We start from the raw sequence: 26,869 nt of genomic DNA on the forward strand, positions 1-26,869 counted from the left end.
GGCCCGTGGTTCTCAACTGGGGGTGACTGTACCACAGGGACATTTACCAGTGTCCGGAGACATTTTAGTTGTCAAAACCATAGCTGCCATTTTCTCAAAGTAACATCATTAATGAACCAAGTGGCCACAGGCCTGAGGATGCAAAAACACCAGGGACTTCAGTGCTCTGAGAACTGTGCCCTTGGGGATTGGCAAGTCCTTGTGAGTGCCAAAGCAGGCACATGCATGGTGCCATTCCTGCATGCATGGTGCTGACAGGACACACTGTTTGCTCCCAACGCTGCCCCCTCCAACCCCTGGGCTCCTAAAGGCCTATATCTGCAGACTCAGATGAAGAGCCAGGAGGGAAGGATGCCCCTCAGCTACAAGGTACATTGCTGTGATCTTAGGCTGGGTTCCTTAGAAGCAGAGCCTGAGACAAGGATTCCCTTGTACGTGGTGTATCAAGAGAGCGCTCCCAGAGAAACTTGTAAGACAGCAAGGGAAGCTGGAGAGGAAAGAGCAAGGGGCAGGGCAAGTTCAGAGTCTCTGGCAAAGTCTAGCCTAGGCCTGACCCATGGGGGCCTCTGGAGCGTAAACACACCACAGAGGTGCCCCCTTGCTTTAATCAGTCCACCGACTGACCGTGGACCAGCCACTGCGGGGTAACCTCCAGGGTGGGCCAGCTCCTGTCGGCTGAGGGCACTTCTCCAGAAAAGGGGACATGTGTGAGTCACTAGCAGCCAGCACTCCTGCAGTTGAGGCCTGGAACATAGCACCACAGACACCAGTCTCAGCTAGCGCACTTGCGGTTGGTGCTGGGCATGAGCTGGGTGACTGGGGACCCAGACTCTGAGCCAAGGGGAGGCCTTGGGGAACTGCAGCCCACCCAGTGTGTTGAGGAGTCTTAGTCGTTTCTTAGGCTGTCTTTTTGTTCTTCTTTCAATCACCAGGGAAGCTATTACCCATAGGAAGACACCCTTCAAGGTCTCCACGGGCCTCGGAGGATTAACTCAACTTAGCCAGCCTCTCCACAGTACACAGGCAGGTGCTCAGCAAACACTGCCTGGGTTATCAGCTCAGAATCAGTTCCTGGGGACCCAGAAATAATAAACAGGAAGTGTTGTCTGTCCCTTGAAGAGAACACAGTCCCACCAGGAAGAGAGGACCCTTGATAAACAGTTGCAGTGCAGGTGGTGTGGGCTTGAATGAGAGCTTCCAGGGGCTGAGTTGATTTGGAGGGTGGGGTGAAAAACTCTGGGTATTCTCGAAGGTGTTTTATCTTCTACTTCAGTTCTTCTGTCAGCGCTTTAACCCCAGCCTTTGTTCACTCCTGCCCAGACCCTGCAGCTGCCTCCTGACAGGGCTTCTGCCTCTGGTCTTGCCCCCAGTCTTAGTTTAGGTTTCTAGGAAGCAGAGCCTGAGGCAGGGATTTGGGTGCCCTTGATGATGTGTTGAGGAAGAACCCAGGGGAGAAGGGGGGTGAGGGAGGCAGGACAGGGCGGGGAAGGAGCTGAGCAAGGATGTGGCCTGGTCCCACAGGGAGATGTGGGGCATGAGTTACACCACAGAGTTGGACCCATCTTGAGGCAAAGGGTTCTTTGGCACATCCATGAGAGTAACCCATTATCCTGGTTTGCCCAGGACCACCCTGGCTTTAGCACTGAAAATCCCATGTGCTGGGAAACCCCTCAGCCCTGGGCAAACTGACAAAGTCGGTTGGTCACTGAATGCCAGCTGCCCATCCTCCGCTCCCAAAGGAGGTGGTTCCTGTTCAGCTGAGAGCACCTCTCTGAAGAAGGGGTAATTGTTAGCTGTCCACGGCCAAGGTCAGGGTAGCTGGGGATGGGTGCACTGGCCCAGGAAAGGGGACCTGGTGCCCTCTACACAGCCCACCAACACTCCCCCCCCAAATCCTTCCTCCATGTAGCAGCTAGTGTGATCCTCCCAAAATGCCCATGTGGTGATGCATTTCCTCTTCTGTGCAACCATCTGGGCAGCCTCCCTATAGCTCCCCGATGACTCTGGGATAAAACCCAAAGGCCTTAAAGTGGGATACAAAGCCTTGCAGCATCCAGTACCCGCCCAGCCTCCCACCCCCCACCCCCCAACCCCGGCCCCCGGCCCTCTGTCCGTCATTGCCTGTCTTCCACTCTTCTCTGGAATTGCCCCAGGCTGTTTGTGATTCTTTTCACGTACCATGCTAAGTCCTGTCCCCAGGCCTTTGCCCCAACTGCCTCTCTGCCTAGGAATCCCTCCATCCTTCCACTGGGTAATACTTAGCCTCGGTGTATCATACTATTAGGAGGACACACTGTGGAGCCAGACAGCTAGGCTTTAGACTGTAACTTTACAACTTACTAGTTGTGTGACCTTGGGCATGTTCCTTAGCCTTGCTCAGCCTCACTTTCCTCATCCCTAAAATGGAGATGATAATATGAGGATTGATATGGAATTAAATGAATTAATACATTGAAGAAGTCAGAAGAGTGACAGACACATAGTCGATGCTTAATAAACATTAGCTATTATTTTCATTATTAATATGTTTAATATGTTAATATGTTTCAAGACTCAGGTCAGGCATCCCCTCCTTCAGGAAGCCTTCTCTGATTTCTCCTCTACCTAATGGGATTAGCTGACACTCCTTTATGCACTTTAATGGAATTAAAGGTCCACTTAGGGGCCTGCCTCCCCCACTAGACCATGAGCTGTTCCAGGGACAGGGACTTGGCTTTTATTTCCACCTTCCTAGTGCCTAACACAAGGCTAGGCACAGGTAACCCTCGGTGAATATCTTTTAACTGAAAAAATGAACCATCAAACACTCTTCCTATTCAGCGCCTCTAATATCTGCAGGAGATTGCTAGGTAGAGAAAGGTAGGTAGGGGCAGTGCATAAGCAAAGGCTCAGAGGCATAACCTGACCATAGACTAGTCAAGAACTGCCATTTGGCCTGGAGCACGTCTATGTGAAGGGTGCGGGGAGGGGAAGGGGAACGATGGGACCTCCAGGCCCTACCACCCCCATCAGTCAGAGAAGCTCTGCTTTTGTTTGTTTCATATTTTATCATTCTAAATAAGAAGCTAATTAATAAAGAAGTCTGCCTTTTTAATTTTGAAAGTCATGGAGAGTATCATAGACCAGACTGGAGAACTGAAGGACACCAGTCCTCAATCAATGAAAGGCCTTGTATTCCCCTGGAGACAACTTGAACTTGGAGTTAAGCCTAACATTTTTCTGAATCTGTTCTGCTGAATTATTATGTCCTATAGAACACTTATCAAAAGAGGGTCCCCTGGGCAAACAGTGTGAATGTTATAAGCCCCCTTGGGAATTCAGCATGTGTGTTAGCACTCAGCATGTGTGTTAGCACAGTAAAGGCTCTGAGAAGCCCTGCAGTAGAGCCATCAGTTTCGCTTTATTTACTTCCGAAGTTCCCAGATGTTAGGAGATACAGAATCACTCTGCGCAGTAACACCTATTAACCCGTTGAGGGCCTTGCCCTCCCTGACAGCAGGGAAGCTGGACCGTCAGTGCTCATGGCCTCGTAGCTCCCCATGGGTGCTGGGCAGGGTGGCTGGGGGCAGCAGCTGGAGGAACAGAGGGCCGTTCTCTCCTCAGAAAGGCTACCATGAGATCCGGGAGCTCCGCCTCTTCCACTTCACCAGCTGGCCCGACCACGGCGTCCCCTGCTATGCCACCGGCCTCCTCGGCTTTGTCCGCCAGGTCAAGTTCCTCAATCCGCCAGAAGCTGGGCCCATAGTGGTCCACTGCAGGTAAGTGAAAGGCCCCGCCCTAAACAAGGAGGCCTTTGCAGCTCTGCTCTCTCGGTGAGGTGGGGTACTGTCTTGTCCAGTGGCCTTTATTCTTTGCCTGTGTCCCCTCTTCTCAGCCCTTTCTGATGACACCAGGGTCCTAAGTCTAACAACAATAATAGTAATAGTAGCAGTAGCAGTTGTTATTATTGCTGTTGCCCTGAAACAGTAAAGACCCTGAGGACGTGGGCTTGGCACTGACAGTGTCTGCTACACAGGCACTTCACCCGCATTACTTCCTTTACTTCTCACCCAACCTTGAGAGGTGGCCATTATTGTCATTCCCATTTTACAGATGAGAAAACCGAGGCGCTAAGAAGGTAGATACTTTGCTCGGGTCACACAGGTGTGAAATGGCAGAGCCAGGATATTTAACATGATTTTCTCCAGACGCTCGCCCTCAGCTCCTTGGCATGGCGGCAGGGTGCCCCCGTGGAAGTGTGCTTCTCTTCATTTCTGTTATTTTAAAAATCAATTGCTGGCCTGCGGGGTCCTTTGTACAGAGTAAATGGACAGTGTCAGGTTTTACCTTATTATGGAGAAGGGATATTTTCAGCTCTGACCCAGAAAGTCACATTGGGAGTGATGGGCACATCTTGGAATCCTCCTACACGGAGATGAAGTATCGTGTCAAGGGCATTAGGAATTGGAGGAGGGCGGATGTCCAGACCAGAAGGCCAACTAGCACGCTCGCTTCCTCCCTCCCAGCGCCTCTCTTTTCTAATGTGACCTTGGGCCCGGTCCATCTTTTCAGACCCCGCATGCTCTTAAGTTATCTCTGCCCTGGCAGTGTCCACATCAGGCAAGGTCTTGAGCCAAGTCAAGGAGAGACACCATAAGCTGTAGGTGTCTCAGAGCCACCCACTTTCTCACACAGCACCCATTTACCTTCGCCACAACAGCGAGGTGTGAATTAGAAACCCCATTTCACAGATGAGTCCATTGAAGATTAGGAGGTCATACTGATCACCCCATGGGCTCTCTAAGCATTCCGCATATAGTCTCTGCTTTACACCTCATGACAATTCGAGGACAATAAAATGTTCACCCCAAGTCCCATATCCCAAAGAGCAACCAGAGCAGAGGTAAGGAAGAAAGGGAGATAATGGCAGGCATTTATCAGGCCCTCCTTGCATGACGCCCCTATGTCTGTGTCTCCATACCAAGTCAGCCTGACACACCTGAGCAGAGTGGTACCCCCTCCTGAGGCTGTCCTGCAGATTAAATGGGTTGGCCAACATAGACTAGGTACCTAAGAGAATTCCAGACATACAGTAAGCACTTAAAAATATTATATACTATTCTCTGCCTCTCGATGCTCTCCCCCTCCCCAGACTGTTAATCCTTCAGGACAGGAACCATGTCTGACTTATCTTCACATCCCCACTCCCGAGCCCAGCATCTAGTGCTCAATAAATATCTGGTGACTACAAGTAGCAAACATTTATAATAAATGGCTAGGTAACCAGGCACGGGGCCAAGCAATTTATGCGCATTGTGCTTTTTCAGCATAATTTCATGCAATTCACGTGTATTGTGCTATTAATGCTATTGTCATCAGCCTCATTTTATGGAAGAGGGTAATGAAACCCAGAGAGATTGCGTCATTCACCCAAGGTCACACAGCTAGTCAGTGGTCGAGCCAGGGTGTGATCCCAGGGGTCTGACCCCAAATAGCATGTGCTTAATTGCTCTGTGAGGCTGAAATAAACGGCTCAATCCTCCCAAGAACGCTGTAGGGAAGAGTGTCATGTGTGAGAAGACTGAGGCTCACAGACACCAGGCAGCTTGTCCGCTAGTGGTGGATCCAAGATTCAAAATCAAGTCGGGCTGCTTCTTTCTCCTAAAACAGGTCGAGAGGATGAGACTTGGGAGAAGACGTGGACGAGTGGCTCTTTGGGTTCCCTCCTAGACCCCGAGGCCCAGCCTGCTTGCGGGGGGGTCCCTTCTGGGGGTTTTGATTTGGGGGGAGGCATTCCGGGGCAAGTACAAGGCAGATTTTACTCAATTCAAACCATGAAATTTTACCAAGGACAAAGACTTTCCAGATCATGGAGGATGGATTTCCAAGGGTTTACTCTCCAGACCATTGTGGGTGTCGGTTGGTCCACTGGCCTGTCCTCCTTGGGTTTATGGTCATTCAGTATTGCTTTCTTTCCTGGTCCATCGCCCTTCCTCTTTTCGTTTCCTTTTATTTTCGCATTGTCAAGCAAAGACACTCGTTTCCAGGAGGGAAATGAAATGTGAAAACGCAGTGGAGATGGGCCTCCTGGCAGTCTGGCCTTCACTTCCAAAACTATATGCATTTAAAGCAAATGCCCTATTTGTCTCTCATTTCGGTGCTATGATTTTGGAACCCACTGATCTGGGAAGGTCTGGCCATGGCCCATGGGGTCTCATTGAGTTCTTTTGCTGTTTTGTACTTGGCCTGAGATTTTCCGAAAGGAAGCCACCAGTGGTCAGAATCGAGTATGTATCAGGGGCCTTGATTCTGGAGCCGGGTCTCAGGACTATCGGCTCCTCTGGTTTACTGATGCTGCTGCCTCTTGATCCTGGAAAAGCAGGTGCACGTGGAGCCAAACCCAAGGCTTTGGACATGGTGCTCAGGACTCACTGTCTGTGAGTCCGTTGGGACACCTCAGAGGAACCGGTTTCTGCCGTCTCCATTACCTCCTCTGATCTCTCTTGTCTCTCCCTCCTTGCTTCCATTCATCAACCCGTTCACTGAGGAAGACAGGAGGAAGGGAGAGAGAGAGGGAGGGACGTGGGGTGGGGAAGACATGTTTCTAGGCCTTTCCAGTGTGCCCGGCATATGTAGATGGATTATCTTTACCCATCAGATGAGGAAACTGCACGCGTCCGCGTTGTCTAAGCGTGCATTATCTTATTAAGAGAGGAGGCGTGGGAGTACAAGCTCTGGAGCCAGACTGCCTGGGGAGAGTCCCAGCTCCACCACTTGACGGCTGTGTGACCTTGGGCAAGGTCAGCTCTCTGTGCCTCAGTTTTCTCACTGTGTAATAGGGTGAGAAACTTCCTAACAACCTCATCAGAGAATTAATAGGTAACGCTGCAGAAGCAGTTAGAACAATGTCTGGACCTTTGTCACGGCTAAATAAGTGTTCGTTAAATGAGTACAACAAAAATAAGCCGGTCCTGATAAAATAGCCCCCAAAGGCAAGCATTACTCTCCCATTTTACAAGAGAGGACTGAGGTTCTAAGTTTAGTCACTTGCTTAGGATCTTCTGGCAGGACTGGGGTTCAGACCGTTCTGTCTGACCTCTGCAGTGTACTGCCTCTCTGCAGGGCCCTCGGGGACAGGGCTGAATGAGAGGGGCCTCCCCAGGGCTGCTCCCACCCCAAAGTCCCTAACATGGACCACCGTCCTCTCTTCCAGTGCTGGTGCCGGGAGGACTGGCTGCTTCATCGCCATCGACACCATGCTTGACATGGCCGAGAACGAAGGGGTGGTGGACATCTTCAACTGCGTGCGTGAGCTCCGGGCCCAGAGGGTCAACCTGGTACAGACGGAGGTGAGTCCTGGGGTGTCAGTTGGCCAGCCACCTGCAGCCCTGGCCAAGGAGGAGCATGGTGGAACACAGAGGCCCACGGGTGGAGGCATCCTACAGAAAGAGACCTGGGCATGGGAGAAATGGGAGGGAATGGATACATGGCTTGCTATGGTGAGATCATCGTAGAAGCTAGGATGCCCCTGCCAACCCTGAGGTCCCCCAGTGCAAGGACTCCTACCAGGGAGGAATGGTGCTGTGTGCCCCATCTCTGAGGGCATCTAAGCAGCAACTGAATGGCAACTTTCAGGTATTCTCTGAATGGTGTCCTTGCCTTGGGTGAAGGAGAAGAGAGAGATAGGGAAGGATTGGCGTTGATTGAATGCCTACTGTGTGCCAAGCTTCGCTTTAGGCACCGCAGGAATGGCTTACTCAGTGAAGTTATTGAGTTCCTGAGCTAGGCGCAGGGGATTCCAAGAGAGAGAACTCATAACTCCTGGCCTCAAGTGAGAAGCAGACCTCCAGGCACTGCTCTGTCCAGCTGGAGAGCCCAAGATTCCGAGGGCCATGGGAGGGGTTCATCTTTATTGTTGAGCACCTACTATGTGCCAGGCATCACTCCAGGTCTTTTGTATTCAAGGTATTGTTTCTACTCCTTACAACAACCCTATGGGGTAGCTCCTGCTAGTACCCCCGTTTTATAGGTGAAGAAACTGAGAAATGGTGTCCCCAAAGCCTCATATAGCCAGACAGTGGTAGAACTTGGGTCCATGTGACCCCATGTCCCACGTGCTTTCTCCTGAACCACAACTGTCTCATGAGGAACCCTTTTCTGCCTATCCTACGCCTGGAAGCCATGGTTTGCTACGCCTATAACGAGCCCATCTTCTGGTTCTAGTGAGGCTGTAGGTGCCCGGGCAGCAGAGCTGGGGCAGATAAAGAGCTGCATCCATCATCAACCCTGCAAAGAGATATCACCATGGCTTTGGGCCTGGCCAGTCACTGCAGGCTCTGCAGGCAGTTCCCTCACTTACAGGCTCACACACCTAGGACCCTGCTCCAGGCTCCAAGCCAACTCCCACAGGCCGGTCTGCAGTCTTCTCGGTGAGGCTGCTAAAGCTGAGAGGCTGCTTTGTCTATTCCTGGGTTCATGCATGTGGAAGGAAGGCTCACTGCCTGGCGTTATACACATCGTGGTCCTTGCTGTCTGGTAGGAGAGATAGGCGTTCAAATAGATCACCACGATGCCTCTGGATAAACATTCTATATAAAGAGATGGGCCAAGTTCTGCAGGAGAATAGTCGCTCAACAAACGTTTGTTAATGCTGGAACAGCAACAACTCCTGCCTGGTGGATTTGGAGAAGACTCTCCCAAGGGAATGAGACGTTGAAGGTGTAGAGAAGGGGGGGATGGTGTCCAGGACGAGAGCGGCAGGTGCAAAGAGCTGGGATGGCAGCGGGGGGGGTGCTACACGCTTCAGGAGCAGAGCCTGAGACAAGGAGCTGAGGGCAAGCGGTTTCCTTCGTTGGAACAAATGGCTGTGTCCCAAGACACACTGGTTGGCAAGTGGGGAAATGAGAGAGGGGACGGAAGGAAATCAAGCCTGTCGACACTGTGAAAGTATTTTACAAGCTGTTTGACACAGTGGACGGCTGGAGCCCAGTCATGCCAGGGGAGCTCTGAGGTGGTGTGGAGTGTCTCTTCCAAGTTTCCCACCCGAGAAAGGAACGTAGGCATTTATCCCCAGGTCTCCATCTGGCATTGCTTGAGGCCTCCTTCCCACGGCATTAACTCTTTGGCCCTGCTGGGGAAAAAGGCCCTCAGCCTGAATCTCGGGGATTTGCAGTAAGCAGCCTTCAGCAGTGAAAGGCGAAAGCTGACGGGCCATGGGCAGGACACCACGGGCACCTGCTACCACATGTCCAGGAGTTTCTAATTTTTATCAGTGACTCTGCTGTTCAGTCTTACACAGGGAGCAAAACTCGGCACTGCTCAGACAGTCACCAAGAAACACGGCAACTCGGCCCTTCGGGTTACAGGATAGAAAGCAGTGATTCTGCAACCTGAATCATGCCCGTCCTTCATAGCCACAGGCTGAAACGTGGACAAGAAACTCCCGGGCCACCCTTCTTACCCAGTACCCTGTTCCCTCTCCCCTCGGCTTTGCAGGAGCAGTATGTGTTTGTGCACGACGCCATCCTGGAAGCGTGTCTCTGCGGCAACACGGCCATCCCGGTATGCGAGTTCCGCTCTCTCTACTACAATATCAGCAGGCTGGACCCCCAGACCAACTCCAGCCAAATCAAAGACGAATTTCAGGTAGGAGCACATCCCAGGCTCCATGACCCAGCCAACTTCAGTGCCACTGAGCACCGTCCTGGGGCTTTCCTTGTAAGAACGGCTACGTATACATCCTTCCAGGGTCTGCAGCTCCAGACAGCTGAGAAGGAATTCCAGAACATAAAATACACACCATGAGCAACTGCTCACCAATCAGTGATTGCTGACACTTGGTTTTTTTTAACTATGAATATGTTTTGGAACTGAGGGCTTATTTAGTTCTAGTGCAGGTTGTATGTGGAGAGAAGTTTATAGACACAGGTGTGAATTTCAAGCTCCTCGATCCCCGGAGGGACTCAGGTCTTCTCAATATTTCTGTACAATTGGAGTGTGTCCTAGATCTTCACAATTCAAGGTGGGGGGTCTCGAGACCAGCAACATTGGCTTCACCTGGGAGCTTGTTAGACGTGCAGAATCTTTGGTCCCTCCGGACCTACTGGATGAGAGCCTGTGATTTAACAATATCTCTGGGTGATTTAAATGCACATTAAACTCCGAGAAGCATCATCTGAGGGCACAGCTCAGGCAGAACAGATCTGCCCCCTTGGAGCCCATGTAGCCAGAATGGTGGCAGCTTTGGTCTGGGGGCCTGGACTTGAATCACTGAGTAAGGCAAAACCAGAGTCCAGCCCATTGTCCTGAGGTCAGTGCCAGGGTCATATTTTGGGCAACAGGAGCTGTGAACAGGCAGGAGGAAGCAAAGGCGCTTCAGGACCAAAAGGGCCAATGCAGGTCCATGGTTCCACGGGCAGATACCCCAGCCTGGTCAACGCCTTAGTCCTCCTTCAAACAAATAGACTTTATTGATTCGGAGTAGAGACCAAGGGCTGAATGGGGGAAGGATGGAGGACACGGACCTCTGGTGGTTGCCCGTAGCATCTAGTCTGTTGGCTGGGGCAGTTCAGCTCTAGCCCCACACTTGCAAGACTTGCTCTGCAGAGCACAAGCCCTGAATTTTTCAGACATACTAGAGCTTGCTCTCTGGGGGTCTCTCACTCATCCTGGGCATCTCATCCAAGCATCCTTCCTTCCATTCTCAAACAGCTTTCTCTCTGAGAGGCACGCTGGTAAAATCATTTCTCTCATTCCATGGCACTTCAAGTGATATTTAAAAGTCATTAGGGATTCCCTGCCCCCACTCCCCACCTTATGACCTCCTGGCTGGCCCACCATTTCATGCAGGATGGCTGAGAGGAGTAACTCAGCTCAAATGATTGGCAGGTGTTCAGAGCCTGTGTCTGAGCCCGCATGAGTGTGTGCCGTCCCTGCAGCCTTGGCCCTGTGGTGGTGTCCCACAGCCCCTGGCAGAAGCTCTCAGCCCCCAGGGCCTGGAGCAGCCAGCAAGAGATGATAGAACATCACCACAGAAGAGAACAGTCCTGGGAAAAGGACTGGAGGGACAGGCTTGGAGGATGAAGGGAGTTTGAACATCTCTGCCTCCTCTGTTCAGGGCAACCATTTAAGCAGTACCTGCCTATCTGCCCTTGACCCCATAGACCCTCAACATCGTGACTCCTCGTGTCCGGCCCGAGGACTGCAGCATCGGTCTCCTGCCCCGGAACCATGATAAGAATCGGAGCATGGATGTCCTGCCTCTGGACCGCTGCCTGCCCTTCCTCATCTCGGTGGATGGAGAATCCAGCAACTACATCAATGCGGCACTGATGGATGTAAGCGGAGCCCTGCCAAGAAAAGCTCCTGGCTGGCATTCCAGGGAAAAGCTTCTTCCCAAGGGGGAGGTGGCTGGAGCCCAGGGCCTTGACATCCCCCTACCCAAGCCAGCCTCTCCTTCTGATCTTTTTGGCCCACAAGACCTTCCTCCCCCTGAAGGCTCTGATCCAGACCTATATACAAGCTGTGCTTTTAGCTCTTTTGCTCCCATAAAGGTCTGAAAGAATAAACCAAAAGCTTGAAGTGGGCCCCCTGACACCACAGTGAGGCTACAGGCCTGACCAGTCCCCCTTCCTGCTATGTACAGAGCTGACTCTCAGCCTTAAGTTCAGTTCAGGAAACATTCTGCATGCCAGCCATGTTCCTACTGTTCTCTTAGGGGCACTGTGTCCTGCTTTCTCAGCGTCAAGTCCAAGAAGTGCACACCTACCTTGACCTGGGTTGGGATTAGGCAGTCATGTTCCTACCCCAGTGGGTCCATGCTCCTGACTTGTATGCTTCTGTCCTGGGTCCCCCAGCTACTTCCAGTTATCATCCCTCCACTTCCAGGATGTGAGATGTTTGCGGCTGGAAGGAACCGTGCATCATCCAGTCTCATCCATGCACTTTCCAGCAAAGGAAACTGAGGCCAGAGAAAGAGGAGACTCACTCAAAGATACCCAGAGAGCTAGTGGCAAGCTGGACCCTTGGACTCCTGGCTTACTCTAGAATTTATTCCTTGAGCCTCCCCCTCAGTTTGCTTGATTCAGTAAGATGCAGACATCTTTCCTCCCAAGACTCGGGACCAAGAACAGCATTGCTTGACTGGGGAAGAGCCCTTCCAGGTCCCGCTCCCACCTATGCCTGAAGCCAAGTCCATCCAGCCCACAGGAACCTCCCATCTTACCTGGAACAGGAAGGCACATGGGGTACTGTCTGCTGGGGTCAAGGCCAACTACCTCTCTGACCACTAATCCTCTTGAAATTTATCCCCAAGCATCCTAAGTGTTTGTTAGAGGCAGAGGGGTGGCAGGAAGTCAGTGCCTATCTCAGCTCTGTGGGCGCCTGCCCTGGCCTCTGCCCACAGGGTGCCCAAGTCCTCCATGGAAACCCTGGCTCTGGGTCCGGAAGCAGGGGGTCTTGTCCTGGTCAGATCAAATAGCTGGATGTGGAGGAAAGACTGCAGGCTTTAGCTTGGAGTCTTCCAAGGTCAGTGGTGCATGTATGCGTGCGTGCGTGTACGTGTGCGTGCGTGCGCGCACACGTCTGTGGTGAGAGGTGGGGCCTGGGGGTGCACCCACACTTCCAAGTGCCTCCCAGCGTTGTCTCCCCCTTGTCCCAACTCCCCCTCCTTTCCTTCCTCATCCAAGGATCAAACACGCTCCTGGCCTCTGCTTAGTATATTAGATGCTGCCTGGAGTCAAATGCCTTCTGCCAGGCTCTGATGCTGATTGTATTCTCTTTGTCCACAGGCATTTCTCCTGTGAGCCATCACTGGGGTCTTTGCCTTTCTTATTTAAAAAAAAAAAAAAAAAGTCCTTATCTGTATTCCAGCTTGGTTTGGGCATTATCTGGTAACCATGGCAGCTTTGCTGCTAGCAGAAAAATATGAAGTCCTCTGGGTTAATTTTTAATGTTTCCCTTGGTGAAGGATGATGTTATCCATGAAATGGATTGCCAGCTGATCCCTGAAACCCGGCAGGAGCACGGATCTCAAACATATTTTCAGATAAGGCTTTGTCAGGTATGCTGGCCTAATAGAGCATTTATCACAGAGACAGGGAAAATGGAAAGAAAACTAACATTCACTGAGTGAATGTGTTGGGCAGTATGTCAGATCCTGAACACAGACTATCTCATTCTGCATTTGGATATGATTATTCCAGTTTTCTGGATGAGGTACTGAGGGTCAGAGAATTTCCATGACTGTCTCCAGGTCAGCTCTCTCAGAAAGGGTGGAGCCAGGGTCTGAACCCCAAGTCTTTTGACTCTTAAAGCCTAGATTTTTTTTCCGTGTCTGGAAATGTCTGCAGACCAGCTTCTGCCACTGGAGTTTGGCTTTTGGGGGAACTCAACATTCTGTTCTCCTAGATTCTTCCTCTGACCATTCCACAGGCAGGAGAAGACCCTTCGAAGACAAGACCCCCTAGTGCATCTGTGGCACCCACGGTTGCAAGGCATTTTCTTTGCCATCAGGACACCAAGAGATAAAAGAACAGGGGCTTCCCTGGTGGCGCAGTGGTTGCGCGTCCGCCTGCCGATGCGGGGGGAACCGGGTTCACGCCCCGCTCTGGGGGGATCCCGCATGCCGCGGGGCGGCTGGGCCCGTGGGCCGTGGCCGCTGGGCCTGCGCGTCCGGAGCCTGTGCTCCGCAACGGGGGAGGCCCGCATACCACAAAAAAAAAGGGCTTCCCTGGTGGCGCAGTGGTTGCGCGTCCGCCTGCCGATGCAGGGGAACCGGGTTCGCGCCCCGGTCTGGGAGGATCCCGCATGCCGCGGAGCGGCTGGGCCCGTGAGCCATGGCCGCTGGGCCTGCGCGTCCGGAGCCTGTGCTCCGCAACGGGGGAGGCCCGCATACCACAAAAAAAAAAAAAAAAAAAAAAAAAGGAACAATGGCAGGTGCTTTAGGTATTCTATTTGGCAGAGTCTTTTGCCAGAGGCTTTTCCTGGTTTGAATGGGCAAACTCTTCTTCCCTCCCCATCCTCCTGCTGCCCTGTGACTCCACTGGAAACAGGCATGAACAATCACTCAAGAAAACTTGTTGAGAATATGAGTTATTTCTCAGGTTTTACAAACCACTAATGAAGCGGAGATGCTCCCCAATCTTTCCAAATACCTTCTCACAGGTACTGTAATAAACAGCACCCAGCTGAAGCTTCAGATGTAGTCCAGACTCACACAGGCCATTTTCTCTGGGCCTCAGTTCCCCACCTGTTACATGGGACTGAGTTTATTCAGTTGTTTGCTGGACCTGTCCTGGGCGTCTAGTGTGCCGGCCATGATGCTAGCGCCGAGGATGAAGAACCAAGTCAGGGATGGTCCCGCCCTGCCAGCGGGCTCACAGCTGGGTTCTTGCTGGCTGCTCTTTTCACGTGCATATCTTTTCAATCTGTACCACAGCCATCCCTTTGGAGTTATGAATCCCATCTTCCAGTTGAAGAACCTGAGATTTGGAGAGATCTAATAACTTTCCAGTGCTCAGCACTGATTTTAAAAAAGTCACTCTATAAATGTGCTTGAATGAATGAATGAATGATTGGGTGGATGGATGAATGACTTATAACGTACAACGGGCAAAGCTGGGTTTGAACCCAGGTCTGCCTGACTCTAAAACCTGAGCACCTTCGCTGCCCCATTGGCTCACAGGACACAGTGCCCACCTTATGCCAGACCAGCTCAGCCCGCATTCCAGCCTTGGGGCAGGAGTGAACCTCTTGCAGTGTAAGCCCCTTCAGGAGGCTCTCTGCCTCGGGCTGAGCCAACCCCTCCTCCAGCATAAAATTTCCCTTTTATCCCAAGAGGTGCCTTGGCCAGCAGAGCAGCAAACCTGCCTCCAGAATCTTTCATTTCATATTGTAATGATGATTATTTGCTGAGCTCCAAGACATAAGTAATTTATTGGATAAGCCCCATCCGAGTGACACCTTCCTAATGAAATGTCTTAGGCTGCAGGAGAATGAGTTCATTATGAGAAGGTCCCCTTTGCCACCAGGGCACCCCGAGATAAGAACGGGCAGTTGCTTTGTGTAATCTCTTTGGCAGACTCAGGGGGCCCCTGGCAGCCATCTGGGCCTCATGATCATCAGAACATCGCTGATGGGTGTATATTTCATGAAGCCTGTGTCGCTCTTTTGTCAGAGCCACAAGCAGCCTGCCGCTTTCGTGGTCACACAACACCCTCTACCCAACACCGTGGCGGACTTCTGGAGGCTGGTGTTCGATTATAACTGCTCCTCTGTGGTGATGCTGAACGAGCTGGACACTGCCCAGGTAGGAGGAGGCCCGGCCCAGCCCTAGGCGCTCAGGTGTGTTCGGGCAGCCGTGCCCAAGAGTTGGAGGGCGCCCTCTGCGGCCTCTGCCCAACCCAGCTGCCCTCTGGTGGGCACTGTCTGCCAGCGAGCACCAAGCCAAGCCCATTCAGCTTCCAGCTGAGACCGGGGAGTCCCCTGCCAGGCCCTGCCACCCACCGGCCCTCCCAGGCCCTGCCACCCCCCGGCCCTCCCAGTTCCAGCAATGACTCCCCTCTGTCTATGAGCTTTATCCAGCCCCCTCGCTGGCCAGGACCAGAGTCTGTTGCTTCATCCCCCAGACACTGGTCAGGGTATTGCCCCTAATCATGCAGAGCTCACAGAGAAGGCTCCTGCCCCAGCTCTGAGCACCTCCAGCCGTGCAGCATAGCCTGATACCCGGCCACGCTCAACCACTCTCCCCGCTCTGTGATGCAGCCAAACAGAGCCTGGGGTTTGAACCATTGACCCTTTGCCCACTGATCACCCTGCCGAGGCCTGGCTTTATCACAGGTGACCCTTGTGTCCCAGCCGGCTCCATGCCTTAGCTCCTCTGCATGTGACAGTTCCAAGCATCATGTGCCTACAGCACATCCCCATAGTCAGGCCACAGGACACGTGTCGTGGGGCAGCTTCTGGGGCTCACACCCCTGTGGCAGGGCAGCCGTTCCTGGGTGGAGGCGGTGATATTTGGCCTTGTAGGGTTTTGGAAAGCCATCCCATCACTGTCTCGAAGGAAACCCAGAGTAACTCAGAGGATTCCCTTGTGAGCACTGGCCTTGGGCAGGCCTTGTGTGGGAAGAAGAAAAATGGATCTGAGCTGTAGCCTCAGCCCTCCAGGAGCTCGCACTCCTGCCACAGAGACAGATGAGCAAATTGTCCCCACCTCATGTGGCAGCACTATAATAGAGGTCAGCCGCGAAGTGCTGTGCTGGCCGGGAACGGAGAGCAATTACTTCTGCCCAGAGGGTGAGGGAAGACTTCAGAAAGGTGACTTTGGCCTGGAAGAAGGCAGCAGAGATCTGGCGTCTGGGGGATGAAGTCCGCTGGGTAAGTCTCTCCAGGCAGAGGGAACAGCAGGGACAGAGGCCCGCGGGGGTCACTGTGTCGGCTCGTCTGCAGGACAGCTTCGGTGGCAGTGGGGCTGGGGGGATGTCAGGAGGAGAAGAGGGTGGTGATGCTGGACGATGCAGCCGGGCCAGCTTGCAGAGGGCCTCCCGTGCCAGGCTAAGGGGTTTGGGTCTTGGCCCGCAGTATGGTAAATATCAGACTTTTACTCTTGGAAGCAACAGAATCCTTTCTGGGAATGAAAGCTTTCGTGCAACAGAATCCTTTCTGGGAATGAAAGCTTTCGTGCAAGCCCAGCCTTTAAAACAGTGAAGCAGGAGGTGGGGTCGGGAGCTCCACCCACACTAATCTTTGGGCTCCTCCTGGTGCCCCTTCCTGGGAGAGTCAGCCGCTCTGGGCACTTTGGCGGAACCCCTGGTGTTCTAGGAGCGCAGGTAGAAAGCCCTTGATGTGCAGGGAGGAGAGACACTGCAGAGCTGAAGTGGGGGTGTGGCAGAGGTAGAACTCCTGATAGGAAACTGGGTCTGGGGAAGAATCTGGAAACAGGAGAGAGTAGAGGTCCGCAGGTTTACGGAGCAGTTGGATGTGGGAGGTGAATGAGAAGAAGTCATGGATGGTGACAGGGGTTCTAGTGTGGATAGTCAGGCATCTGGGATGCGACTGGCCAAGGTGGGGAAGGCAGGGGAGGAGTGGAGAGGCAGCAGGAGGTTTGGGAGGGCAAGGCGAGGAGCAGATCACAGCTGACCCCTGAACAAAGCGGGAGTTAGGGGCCCCAGTCATCCATGCAGTCAAAAATTCGCTTATAATCTGTAGTCGGCCCTCCATGTACGGGGCACCTCTGTGTGCGAGGCTATTCCGTATTCGCGGTTACTCTGTATCCGCGGTTACTCCGTATCCGCGGTTCCCCCATATCCGCAATTCTGTGTCCCACGGATTCAACCAACCACAGATCCTGTAGTACTATATTATTTACTATTGAAAAAATCTGCATATAAATGGACCCGCACAGTTGAGACCCATGTTGTTCAAGGATCAACAGGTAGTAGGGCAGGGGTCCCCAACCCTCTGGCCACGGACCAGTTTCGGTCCTTGGCCTGCTAGGAACCAGGCCGCGCAGCAGGAGGTGAGCGGCGGGAGGGCCAGCGAGCAAAGCTTCGTCTGCCCCTCCCCACCCCCACCCCCCCATCGCTCGCATCACCGCCTGAACCATCCCCCCCTCCCGGGTCCCTGGAAAAACTGTCTTCCACAAAACCGGTCCCTGGTGCCAAAAAGGTTGGGGACCACTGTAGTAGGGGACAAAATTGAGCGCAACTTGGGTTGTGCATGTAGGAGTCGTTCAGGAGAGCGTCTGTTCATTCATTCCACATTTGTTGAGTAGCCGCTATTTGCCAGAAGCCTATTCTAGGTGCTTGGAAATGCATCAGTTAACATGACAGAGAAAGCAAAACAGCAAATTCCCATCTTTTACGCAACTTCTATTCTCAAGCAGGAGAGAAATAAACAGCAAACACTTTGTAACGGACTTACTTAATTATATGTTAAAGGTGACAAGTGTATGGAAAAAGAAAAAGAAGAGGGCAGGGCTGGAAGGCTGGTTTGGGGCACGGGCTGCACCTGTAATTGAGTGATGAAGGTGGGCTTCATAGAGAAGGTTGTATCTGAACGCAGATTTGGAGGAGGTGCAAGAATGCACCACGTGACCGTCTCAGGGAAGAGCATCCCAGGCAGGGGCATGACCCGCACCAAGGACTTATGGTGATGGAACAGGCGGAGGCCATTGCCAGTGGAGCAAAGCCAGTGTGGACAGCAGCAGAAGGTGTGACACAGAGACACAGCAGGGCCAGGTCATACGGGCCTTGGGGATCATAGGAAGAACTTGTGATTTTACTCTGAGAGAAATGAGGAGCCAATGACAGGTCTTGAGCAGAGGAGCGACTTGAAAAAGTAATTGGACTTTTTTCTTTAAAGCCTCCCTCTGGCTACTGTGTGGAGAACAGACTGCTGGTGCGGGAAGGGGCAGGGTTGTTGCCAAGGGCAGAAGCAGAGAGGACAGAGAGGAGGCCCCTGCAGTAATCCAGGTGATAGGCGATGGTGGCTTGAGCCTAGGTGGTAGCAGTGGAGTGGATTCTGGGTATATCCTGAAGGTAGAGCCAACAAAATATCCTGCCAGACTGAATAGGGAATGTGAGAGCAAAAGAGGAAGCAAGGATGACTCCAAGGTTTAGGGCCTGAACGATGGACGGTTAGAATCTGAGATAAGCATGAAATGTGACAGATTCCCATAAAACAGAGACCCCTGCAGAGTTCCAAAGTCAGAAGGCATCACCTCCCCATCCCTTTGCCTGAAAAAGTAACACAGTGAACTCTGGTCCATGAGCCCATGAGTGAAGAAGCAGAGCCCTTTTTCCAACCTCCCTTTTTGCAAAACCGGAGCTCAGGCACAGAGGAGGAGTTTCAAAGAACCTCACTTTGGGACACATAAAGTAGCAAGGGTCAAGGTCATTGGCTATAGCTCCCCCTTCAAGGGTGGCTCTTGGGTGAATGAAGATCTTTCAGCTCCAGATGTTGGCGCAGTCTTTGAGAGCTGATTCTCTAAACGCAAAAACACCAGGCTCAGAAGTGCCCTGAGTTTGGCTGCCATATGCAGCTGGCAAGCATCCCCTGAAATCAGCAGATGAATAGAGTACTTATTGATATAAATATCATCACCACAACAGCTGGGCACCTTGCGAAAATAAACAATGACACAGCGTGAGCATCAGAAAAGCCGCCCTCAGCACCTGGAGGGGCGGCGCTTTGAAGTGGCATCACCACTTGTCTGCCAGCCTGCCCGTGCTGAGGCAGCCCATGACTTTGGCCAGTCCAGCAACATAGACAGGTCTGCCAGAGGTCCTGAGTATTGTTAGATTGTCCCAAGAGGACCAGTGCCACATCCTGTGGTTTGACTGGGGACCAACCGGTAAGGGCTTGTGTTGGTGACTACCTATAATTTGTAGCAAAATAAGGTTGTGCAGAGGATGAAAGATCTCCAAGTGCTTTATTTTCTTGCACTGCTGGCCAAATCTGTCTGCTTCTGTTCAGAACCCTATACCACGTCATTCAATCAGCCATCCCCAGCCGCGGATATTTTTCCATTCTCCGTAGTGGCTGCTGCTCAAAGACAGTTATGAGCAGTGGGGGGCTCAAGATAAAGGCTCCCAAAGCAATTTCATTGACGTTAGAGATTTTTTTAAGCTCTTGTGGGACTCCAAAGGGCTGTGGTCAGATTAGCAGGGCAAAATCCTAACCACAACATCCAGCGAATGACACTGTGGTTTCTGATGGGCACATCAGGAAGAACCTCTTCAACTACACCCAATAGCATTGACAAGATCTCTTGCATCTTTGTGGGCTCTATGATGAGACCAGAGTCCACGGGGACCAGACACCAGAGAGAAGCCCTCTTCTTGGTCAGGCCACACCCACTATCTTGTTTAGAATCCTCTATGCCCACCATGGGGTGGGTCTGTGTGGTAGACAGAATCTTGGACCCCCAAAGATGTCCACATCCTAATCCCTAAATCTACGAAGGTATGAATGGTAAATGGGAATTTGCAGATGTGATGAAGTTCAGGATCTTGAGATATGTAGGTTGTCCTGGGTTATCCAGGTGGCCCTGCTGTTAGAGTCTTTATAAGAGGGAGGCAGGAGGATGAGAGTCAGGAACAGATCATGTGACAGTGGAAGCAGAAATTGGAGTGATCGGGCCACAAGTCAAGGAATGCTGGCAGCTTCTAAAACTGGAAAAGATGAGGAATGGCCTCTCCCCTAGAGACTCCAGAAAGGAACACAGACACCTCAGCTGACACTTTGATTTTAACCCCTGAAGCCTCATTTCAGATTTCTAACCTCCAGGTAAGAAATTTGTGTGGTTTTAAGCCACTGCGTTCGTGGCAGTTTGCTACAGCAGTTCCAAGAAGCTAAGACAGGCAGCAAAAATGAAAACAGAAATTCAGACCTAGAAGCGTAGGAGTTAGAGCCCGCGCAGAGTGAGAGACTGAAATCCTGGGGAAAGCCAGAATCAGCCTGGGGTGCCGGACTGGAGAGTGGCTTGAGCTGGAGAAATCCATGTCCGGATCAGTGTCCATCAGGAGCCGTGAGGGAGCAGGCTGGGAAGAGGCAAGGAGAAGGCAGATGGCCACCTCACCAGTGGCAAGAGGCGTGCTGAGCCAGAGGGAGGTCTTTTAAAGGTCAAGGAGCACGCTTTCTGGGCCACATTCAGTCACGCATTCATCAACATACATTTACTGAGAACCTACCGTGTGCCAGGCACAAACCGAGACACAGCAAAGCACAAAAGAGGCACAAAAAAATCCCCAATCCCCATGGAGCAGGTGTTCTAGGGAAGTAATATCCACCTCCTAGACTCTCTTTGGCATCAGACAGGCTGGAAGCATCACACCAGGACCCTCAAGCTGCTGGGGGAGAAGCTGAGCAGGGAGCAGAAGGGATGGATGGGAGAACCGGGTCCAGGCAGCATGTCGTGCTGCCCCCAGCACTGCGGGCAGGCGGCACCGGAGGAACCAGCAGGGGTGACCACCACAACCCCACCGGCCTGCAGTCAGGCTTGGGGGTCAGCGAGACCTGGCCTCATTTCTGTTGTTTCCATAGAATAAGTGCTGGGGCTTTAGCATTCCTTGAATATTCTACTCATTTATGATATTGGCTCTGCCTGGAGGATCCCCTGAGCTTCTCAGTATTTTACTTGTCTCTAATTCTAGGCAGTACACTTTACCTTGCTTACATCTTAGAGATTTTATAAACTAAGTGTTCTCCAAACACCTTTCAATATTTCCCGTGTCTTCCCTCCCAAGACTTGCCACTTTGAAAGCCTTTATTTCCCAAACTGTATTGACTAATTAATAATGTATAACTGTCTCAATGCATTTCTGATCTGCAGGCCATAGACAGAGCTAAAACAATGAGGTGCTCTAAAGCCAGAGACTCGGTGTCCTCCACTCAGGACAACGGTGTGATCCCCTTTGGCTTTTGAAGACCTTGGAGATAGGTCGTTGGCTTCTCCTACCAACTGTATGGACGCCACTGTGGAAACCACTGGTCTGACCCAGGTCCACTTCCTCTCATTTTGCAGGTCAGGAAGCTGAGGCCCAGGCAGGCTTTGTCCAAAGTCCCACAGCCACCCCTGACCCAGGCCCAGGGCCCCCTGCCAGGGATGGTGAAGACTTCCGCCGCCGTTTAAACAGCAGGATTTCCAGGGCCCCCATGCCTGATAAGCAATGGCTTGCTGGTACCTGGGTATATGGAGCAGGAAGGAATGTTGCTTACTTTAAAACAAACAAGAGCCCCAGTTCTGAACTCCCACCGTGGAAAGTCTGAGAGTTCAGGTGATGCAAAGCCAAGTGAAAAGGTGAGGGAGGTGAGGGCCAAGAACATGCCTTCCCATGGAGCTTCTGGAAGTGAGAGAGGCAAGCTTGTCATCCTCCCAGGAAGAAAGCAGGGGCGATGTTTCAGAGATGTCTTTTCCTGTCATTGTGCCTGGAAGGCAAATAGCAAGCACTGATATCCCCATTTTTATCTTGGCTTGTGAAAACACAGCCTAACAAACATGCTAGCAAGATACACGGGATGCCCAAGTCTGTGTCTCTGCATTGCAAGGGGTCTTGTTTCTGTCTCAGCCCCCACTGGAACAGTAGAATAAGGAGTTTGGGGTCAAGAGACCTGAGTTCAAGTTCTAGCCTTGCCACTTACTTGCTGCGTTGCCTTAAGCCAGTTTCCTACCTTGTCAAAGTCTCAGTGTTATCATCTGTGAAGTTCGTATAACTCAGATGCCAGCCAAGTTCACTCTATCTTTGAAGATTTGAATAAAATAGGCTCTGTTTCCTCTTCCCCTTCCTGTGGGAAATTCCACTGTCCACCCCCAAGATTTCTGGGAATTCCAAGGGGGTCCTGTATTCATGTCCACTTCCAAGTTCCAGCTCAGGCTTTACTGGAGGCAACATGGATGGGGTTCATATCCCAGCAACGCCCGTGGCTGAAGGGGGAACATCGCACATCCCGGTTCTTAAACCCCACCTGTCTCCTCACACCTGGCGGCTGGCAGCACGTCTTCTCCCCCGACCCTGTTGCCCAAACCACTTTCTTCTTTCCTCCCCTATTCTTCCACCCCACCCCCCAAAGCTGTTCCATTCTTAAGCTGCATAATTCATCTTTCTCTTTATTACCTCCTTCCAAAACCTGCCCTGAGCCTTTGCCTTCCACCCACCCTACTTCCTCTGTAGATATTTTCCTAAACTCCCACCCTTCCTTCCCGGAAACAAACTCTGATGTACCTAAGAGTGAGTTTCCACCCACTACATGGAACTGCAGTATCACCTCGTGGGACGATGGATAGGTGAATGGAGAATGGATGGGCAGATGTGCCTTGAGCATGGTCCATGTGCCTTTCTCTCTCTCTCCCTGGCTTCACGCCCTCCTCTTCCCCTACAGTCCGTCTTCCTTACCTGGCCACAGTGTTAAAGCCAATGATATGTTTTGGGCTCTTTATGGAAGTCTATTTAAATGAATTTTGTCATCACTGATCTGACTTTTAAAACCAATTCAAGTAACCCTTATATTTTTCTCTTAAAAATACTAATAATTCACTTCACCTTTAAGTGGCCTGGGATTGATTCCCTCCTATGGATCACACGGACCTTGGTAAGTAGAGTCCTTCATCTCTAGAAGCTATATTACTTGGCTTTTCCATTTTATCAAAGTATTTTTTTAATGAACAGAAGGCACAACTAAGGTGCACTGAAATATGCTTTAGAATTGTTTATTCCAAAAATAGGCCATATGCTAGTTTTCATTTAACTCATCAGAGCGTGTTTATTTCAGTGACTGACAGGCTTTCTTATTCCATCAGCAAGAAAATGATGTCTAACAGGGAGACAGCCTTGGTGTTTGTTAGATTTCCTGTGTGAACGTGCACGCCTGAAGGACATCTTTCTGTGTCCCAAGCAGCAGTGGAGATCACTAGGTGGAATAATGCATGGCAGCTGTTCCAGGGCTGTCCACACAGGCTTCCTGACTTTCGCTTGGTTTAACTTGTTCTGAAAATAAATAGCAAAAGCCCCTCTGCTTTTCCAGGAGAAGCACGGCCATTTCTAAATCAGCAGCAACAGCTGCAGTGGCTTCCCTCCCCGGCCCCCCAGGTGTGGTCATCAGCCCAGCCGTGTGCATCTGCGGTGGCGAGGCCCTCCCTATGGGCAGGAAAACACCTCCCCTCCTAGACGGATGGGTAAGAAAGGGAGGAGAAGCAGAACACTAGGATATAAGGTAGGAAAAGGCTGGGCTATAGGCTAAAGGATTGGAATCTATCATGGAGACAACTACTGCAAAAGTTTCCCATCTAAGGAAGAAAGGAACAATGTTACATTGAGTGTATGTGTGGCCCCAGGTCAGCTGGGTCCTTGTGGTTTTAGACTGCCAGGTGGACTTCCTTGAACCCCCTATTTCCAGGGCCTTAAGAAACCATAAACTCCTCTCCCCAAGATTTCTATAACCTTTTGTTTCTCTTCTTTTATTTTAAATTTTTAAATTTTTAATATAATTTTTAAAGGTTACTTTCCATTTACAGTTATTACAAAATATTGGCTAGATTCCCTGTGTTGTACAATACATCCTGGAGCCTATCTTACACCCAGAAGTTTGTACCTGCCACTCCCCCACCCCTTGATTACCCCTCCCCCTCCACTGGTAACCACTAGTTTGTCCTCTATATATGTCTGCTTCTTTTTTGTAATATTCACTAGTTTATTGTTTTTTAGATTCCATATGTGAGTGATATCATACAATATTTGTCTTTGTCTGACTTATTTCATTTAGCACCATGCCCTCCAAGTCCAGCCATGTTGCTCCAAAGGCAAAATTTCATTCTTTTTTATAACTGAGTAGTATTCCATCGTGTATATATACAACATTTTCTTTATCCATCCATCTGTTAGTGGTCACTTAGGTTGCTTTCATATCTTGACAGTTGTAAATAATGCTGCTATGAACATTGGGGTGCAAGTATCTTTTAGAATTAGTGCTTTTGGGTTTTTTTTGGATATATACTCAGGAGTAGAATTGCTGGGTCATATGGTAGTTCTAGTTTTAATTTGTTGAGAACCCTCCATACTGTTTTCCACAGTGGCAGCACCAATTTACATTCCCACCAACAGTGTACAAGGGTTCCCTTTTCTCCACATCCTTGCCAATATTTATTATTTGTGTTCTTTTTGATGATGGCCATTCTGACAGGTATGAGGTGATAGCTCCTTGTGGTTTTGATTTGCATTTCCCTGATGATTAGCTATGTTGAGAATCTTTTCATATGCTTATTGGGCATCTGCATTTCCTCCTTGGAAAAATGTCTATTCAGCACAGTTTTTCAATCAGCAGAATTAAAAATGTGAGTTGTGTGAGCCGTTTATATATGTTGGATATTAATCCCTTATTAGTCATATCATTTGCAATGATATGCTCCCATTCAGTAGGTTGTCTTTTCATTTTGTCGGTGGTTTCCTTTGTTGTGCAAAAGCTTTTAAGTTTAATTAGGTCCCATTTATTTATTTTTGCTTTTATTTCCTTTACTTTAGGAGATGGATCCAAAAAAATATTTCTGTGACTTATGTCAAAGAGTGTTCTGCCTGTGTTTTCCTCCAGGAGTTTTATAGTATCTGGTCTTACATTTAGATCTTCAATCCATTTTGAGTTTATTTTTGTGTATGGTGTTAGAGAATGCTCTAATTTCATTCTTTTACATGTGCTGTCCAGTTTTCCCAGCACTACTTATTGAAGAGACTGTCTTTTCTGCATTGTATATTCTTGCCTCCTTTGTTGTAGATTAATTGACCATAAGTGCATGGGTTTATTTCTGGGCTTTCTGTCCTGTTCCATTGATCTATGGTTCTGTTTTTGTGCCAGTACCATACTGTTTTGATTACTGTAGCACAGTAGTAGAGTCTGAAGTCAGGGAGCATGACTCCTCCAGCTCCAATCTTCTTTCTCAAGATTGTTTTGGCTCTTCAGGGTCTTTCTTTTATGTTTCCATACACATTTTTAAATTATTTGTTCTAGTTCTGTGAAAAATGCCATTGGTATTTTTATAGAGAGTGCATTGAGTCTGTAGATTGCCTTGGATATTATGGTCATTTTAACAATATTTATTCCTCCAATCCAAGAACACAGTATATCTTTCCATCTCTTTGTGTCATCTTCAGTTTGTTTCATCAGTGTCTTATAGTTTTTGGAGTACAGTTCTTTTGCCTCCTTGGGTAGGTTTATTCCTAGTTATTTTACTCTTTTTGATGCAATGGTACATGGGATTGTTTTCTTAATTTCTCTTTCTGATACTTTGTTGTTAGTGTATAGAAATGCAACAGATTTCTGTATATTAATTTTGTATCCTGCAACTTTACTGAATTCATTGATGAGCTCTAGTTGTTTTCTGGTGGCATCTTTAGGATTTTCTATGTATATAGTATCATGCTGTCTGCAAACAGTGACAGTTTTACTTCTTCCTTTCCAATTTTGATTCCTTTTATTTCCTTTTCTTCTCTGATTGCTGTGGCTAGGACTCCCAAAACTATGTTGAATAAGAGTGGCAAGAGTGGACATCCTTGTCTTGTTCCTGATCTTAAAGGAAATGCTTTCAGCTTTTCACCATTGAGTGTGATGTTAGCTGTGGGTTTGCCAAACATGGCCTTTATTATGTTGAGGTATGTTCCCTCTCTGCCCACTTTCTAGAGAGTTTTTATTGTAAATGGATGTTGAATTTTATCAGAAGCTTTTCTGCATCATTGAGGTCATCGTACGGTTTTTCTTCTTCAATTTGTTAATGTGGTGTATCACATTGATTTGCGGATATTAAAAATCCTTCCATTCCTGGGATAAATCCCACTTGATCATGGTGTATGATCCTTTTAATGTGCTGTTGGATTCTGTTTGCTAGTATTTTGTTGAGGATTTTTGCATCTAGGTTCATCAGTGATATTGGCCTGTAATGTGTGTGTGTGTGTGTGTGTGTGTGTGTGTGATATCTTTGTCTGGTTTTGGTATCAGGAGGGTGCTGGCCTCATAGAATGAGTTCGGGAATGTTCCTTCCTCTGCAATTTTTTGGAATAGTTTCAGAAGGATAGGTGTTCAGAAGGATAGGTGTTAACTCTTCTCTAAACGTTTGGTAAAAAATTCACCTGTGAAGGCATCTGGTCCTAGACTTTTGTTTGTTGAGAGTTTTTAAATTACTGATTCAGTTTCATTACTGGTAATTTGTCTGTTCATATTTTCTTGTTCTTAGTTCGATCTTGGGAGATTATATCTAATAATTTGGCCATTTCTTCTAAGTTGTCCATTTTATCAGCATGTAGCTCATAGTAGTCTTTTACAATCATTTGTATTTCTGTGGTGTCAGTTGTAACTTCTTTTTCATTTCTGATTTTATTTATTTGGGCCCTCTCCCTTTTCTACTTGATGA

At 49.9% G+C, this 26,869-nt stretch overlaps 1 protein-coding gene across 2 annotated transcripts in view; it reads left to right on the forward strand.

Annotated features, from left to right (window-relative positions):
• Positions 1-26,869, forward strand: part of PTPRT (protein tyrosine phosphatase receptor type T) — a 1,083,615-nt gene that overhangs the window by 1,045,386 nt on the left and 11,360 nt on the right. For both annotated transcript variants that reach the window (XM_024128402.2, XM_024128403.2), the window contains 5 exons: positions 3,604-3,758; positions 7,193-7,328; positions 9,475-9,624; positions 11,142-11,315; positions 15,155-15,286. In XM_024128402.2, the coding sequence (XP_023984170.1) occupies positions 3,604-3,758; positions 7,193-7,328; positions 9,475-9,624; positions 11,142-11,315; positions 15,155-15,286 (747 nt within the window). The remainder of the gene's footprint in view (positions 1-3,603; positions 3,759-7,192; positions 7,329-9,474; positions 9,625-11,141; positions 11,316-15,154; positions 15,287-26,869) is intronic.

The sequence above is a fragment of the Physeter macrocephalus genome, chromosome 14 (genome assembly GCF_002837175.3).
Source record: "Physeter macrocephalus isolate SW-GA chromosome 14, ASM283717v5, whole genome shotgun sequence".
Lineage (NCBI taxonomy): Eukaryota > Metazoa > Chordata > Mammalia > Artiodactyla > Physeteridae > Physeter > Physeter macrocephalus.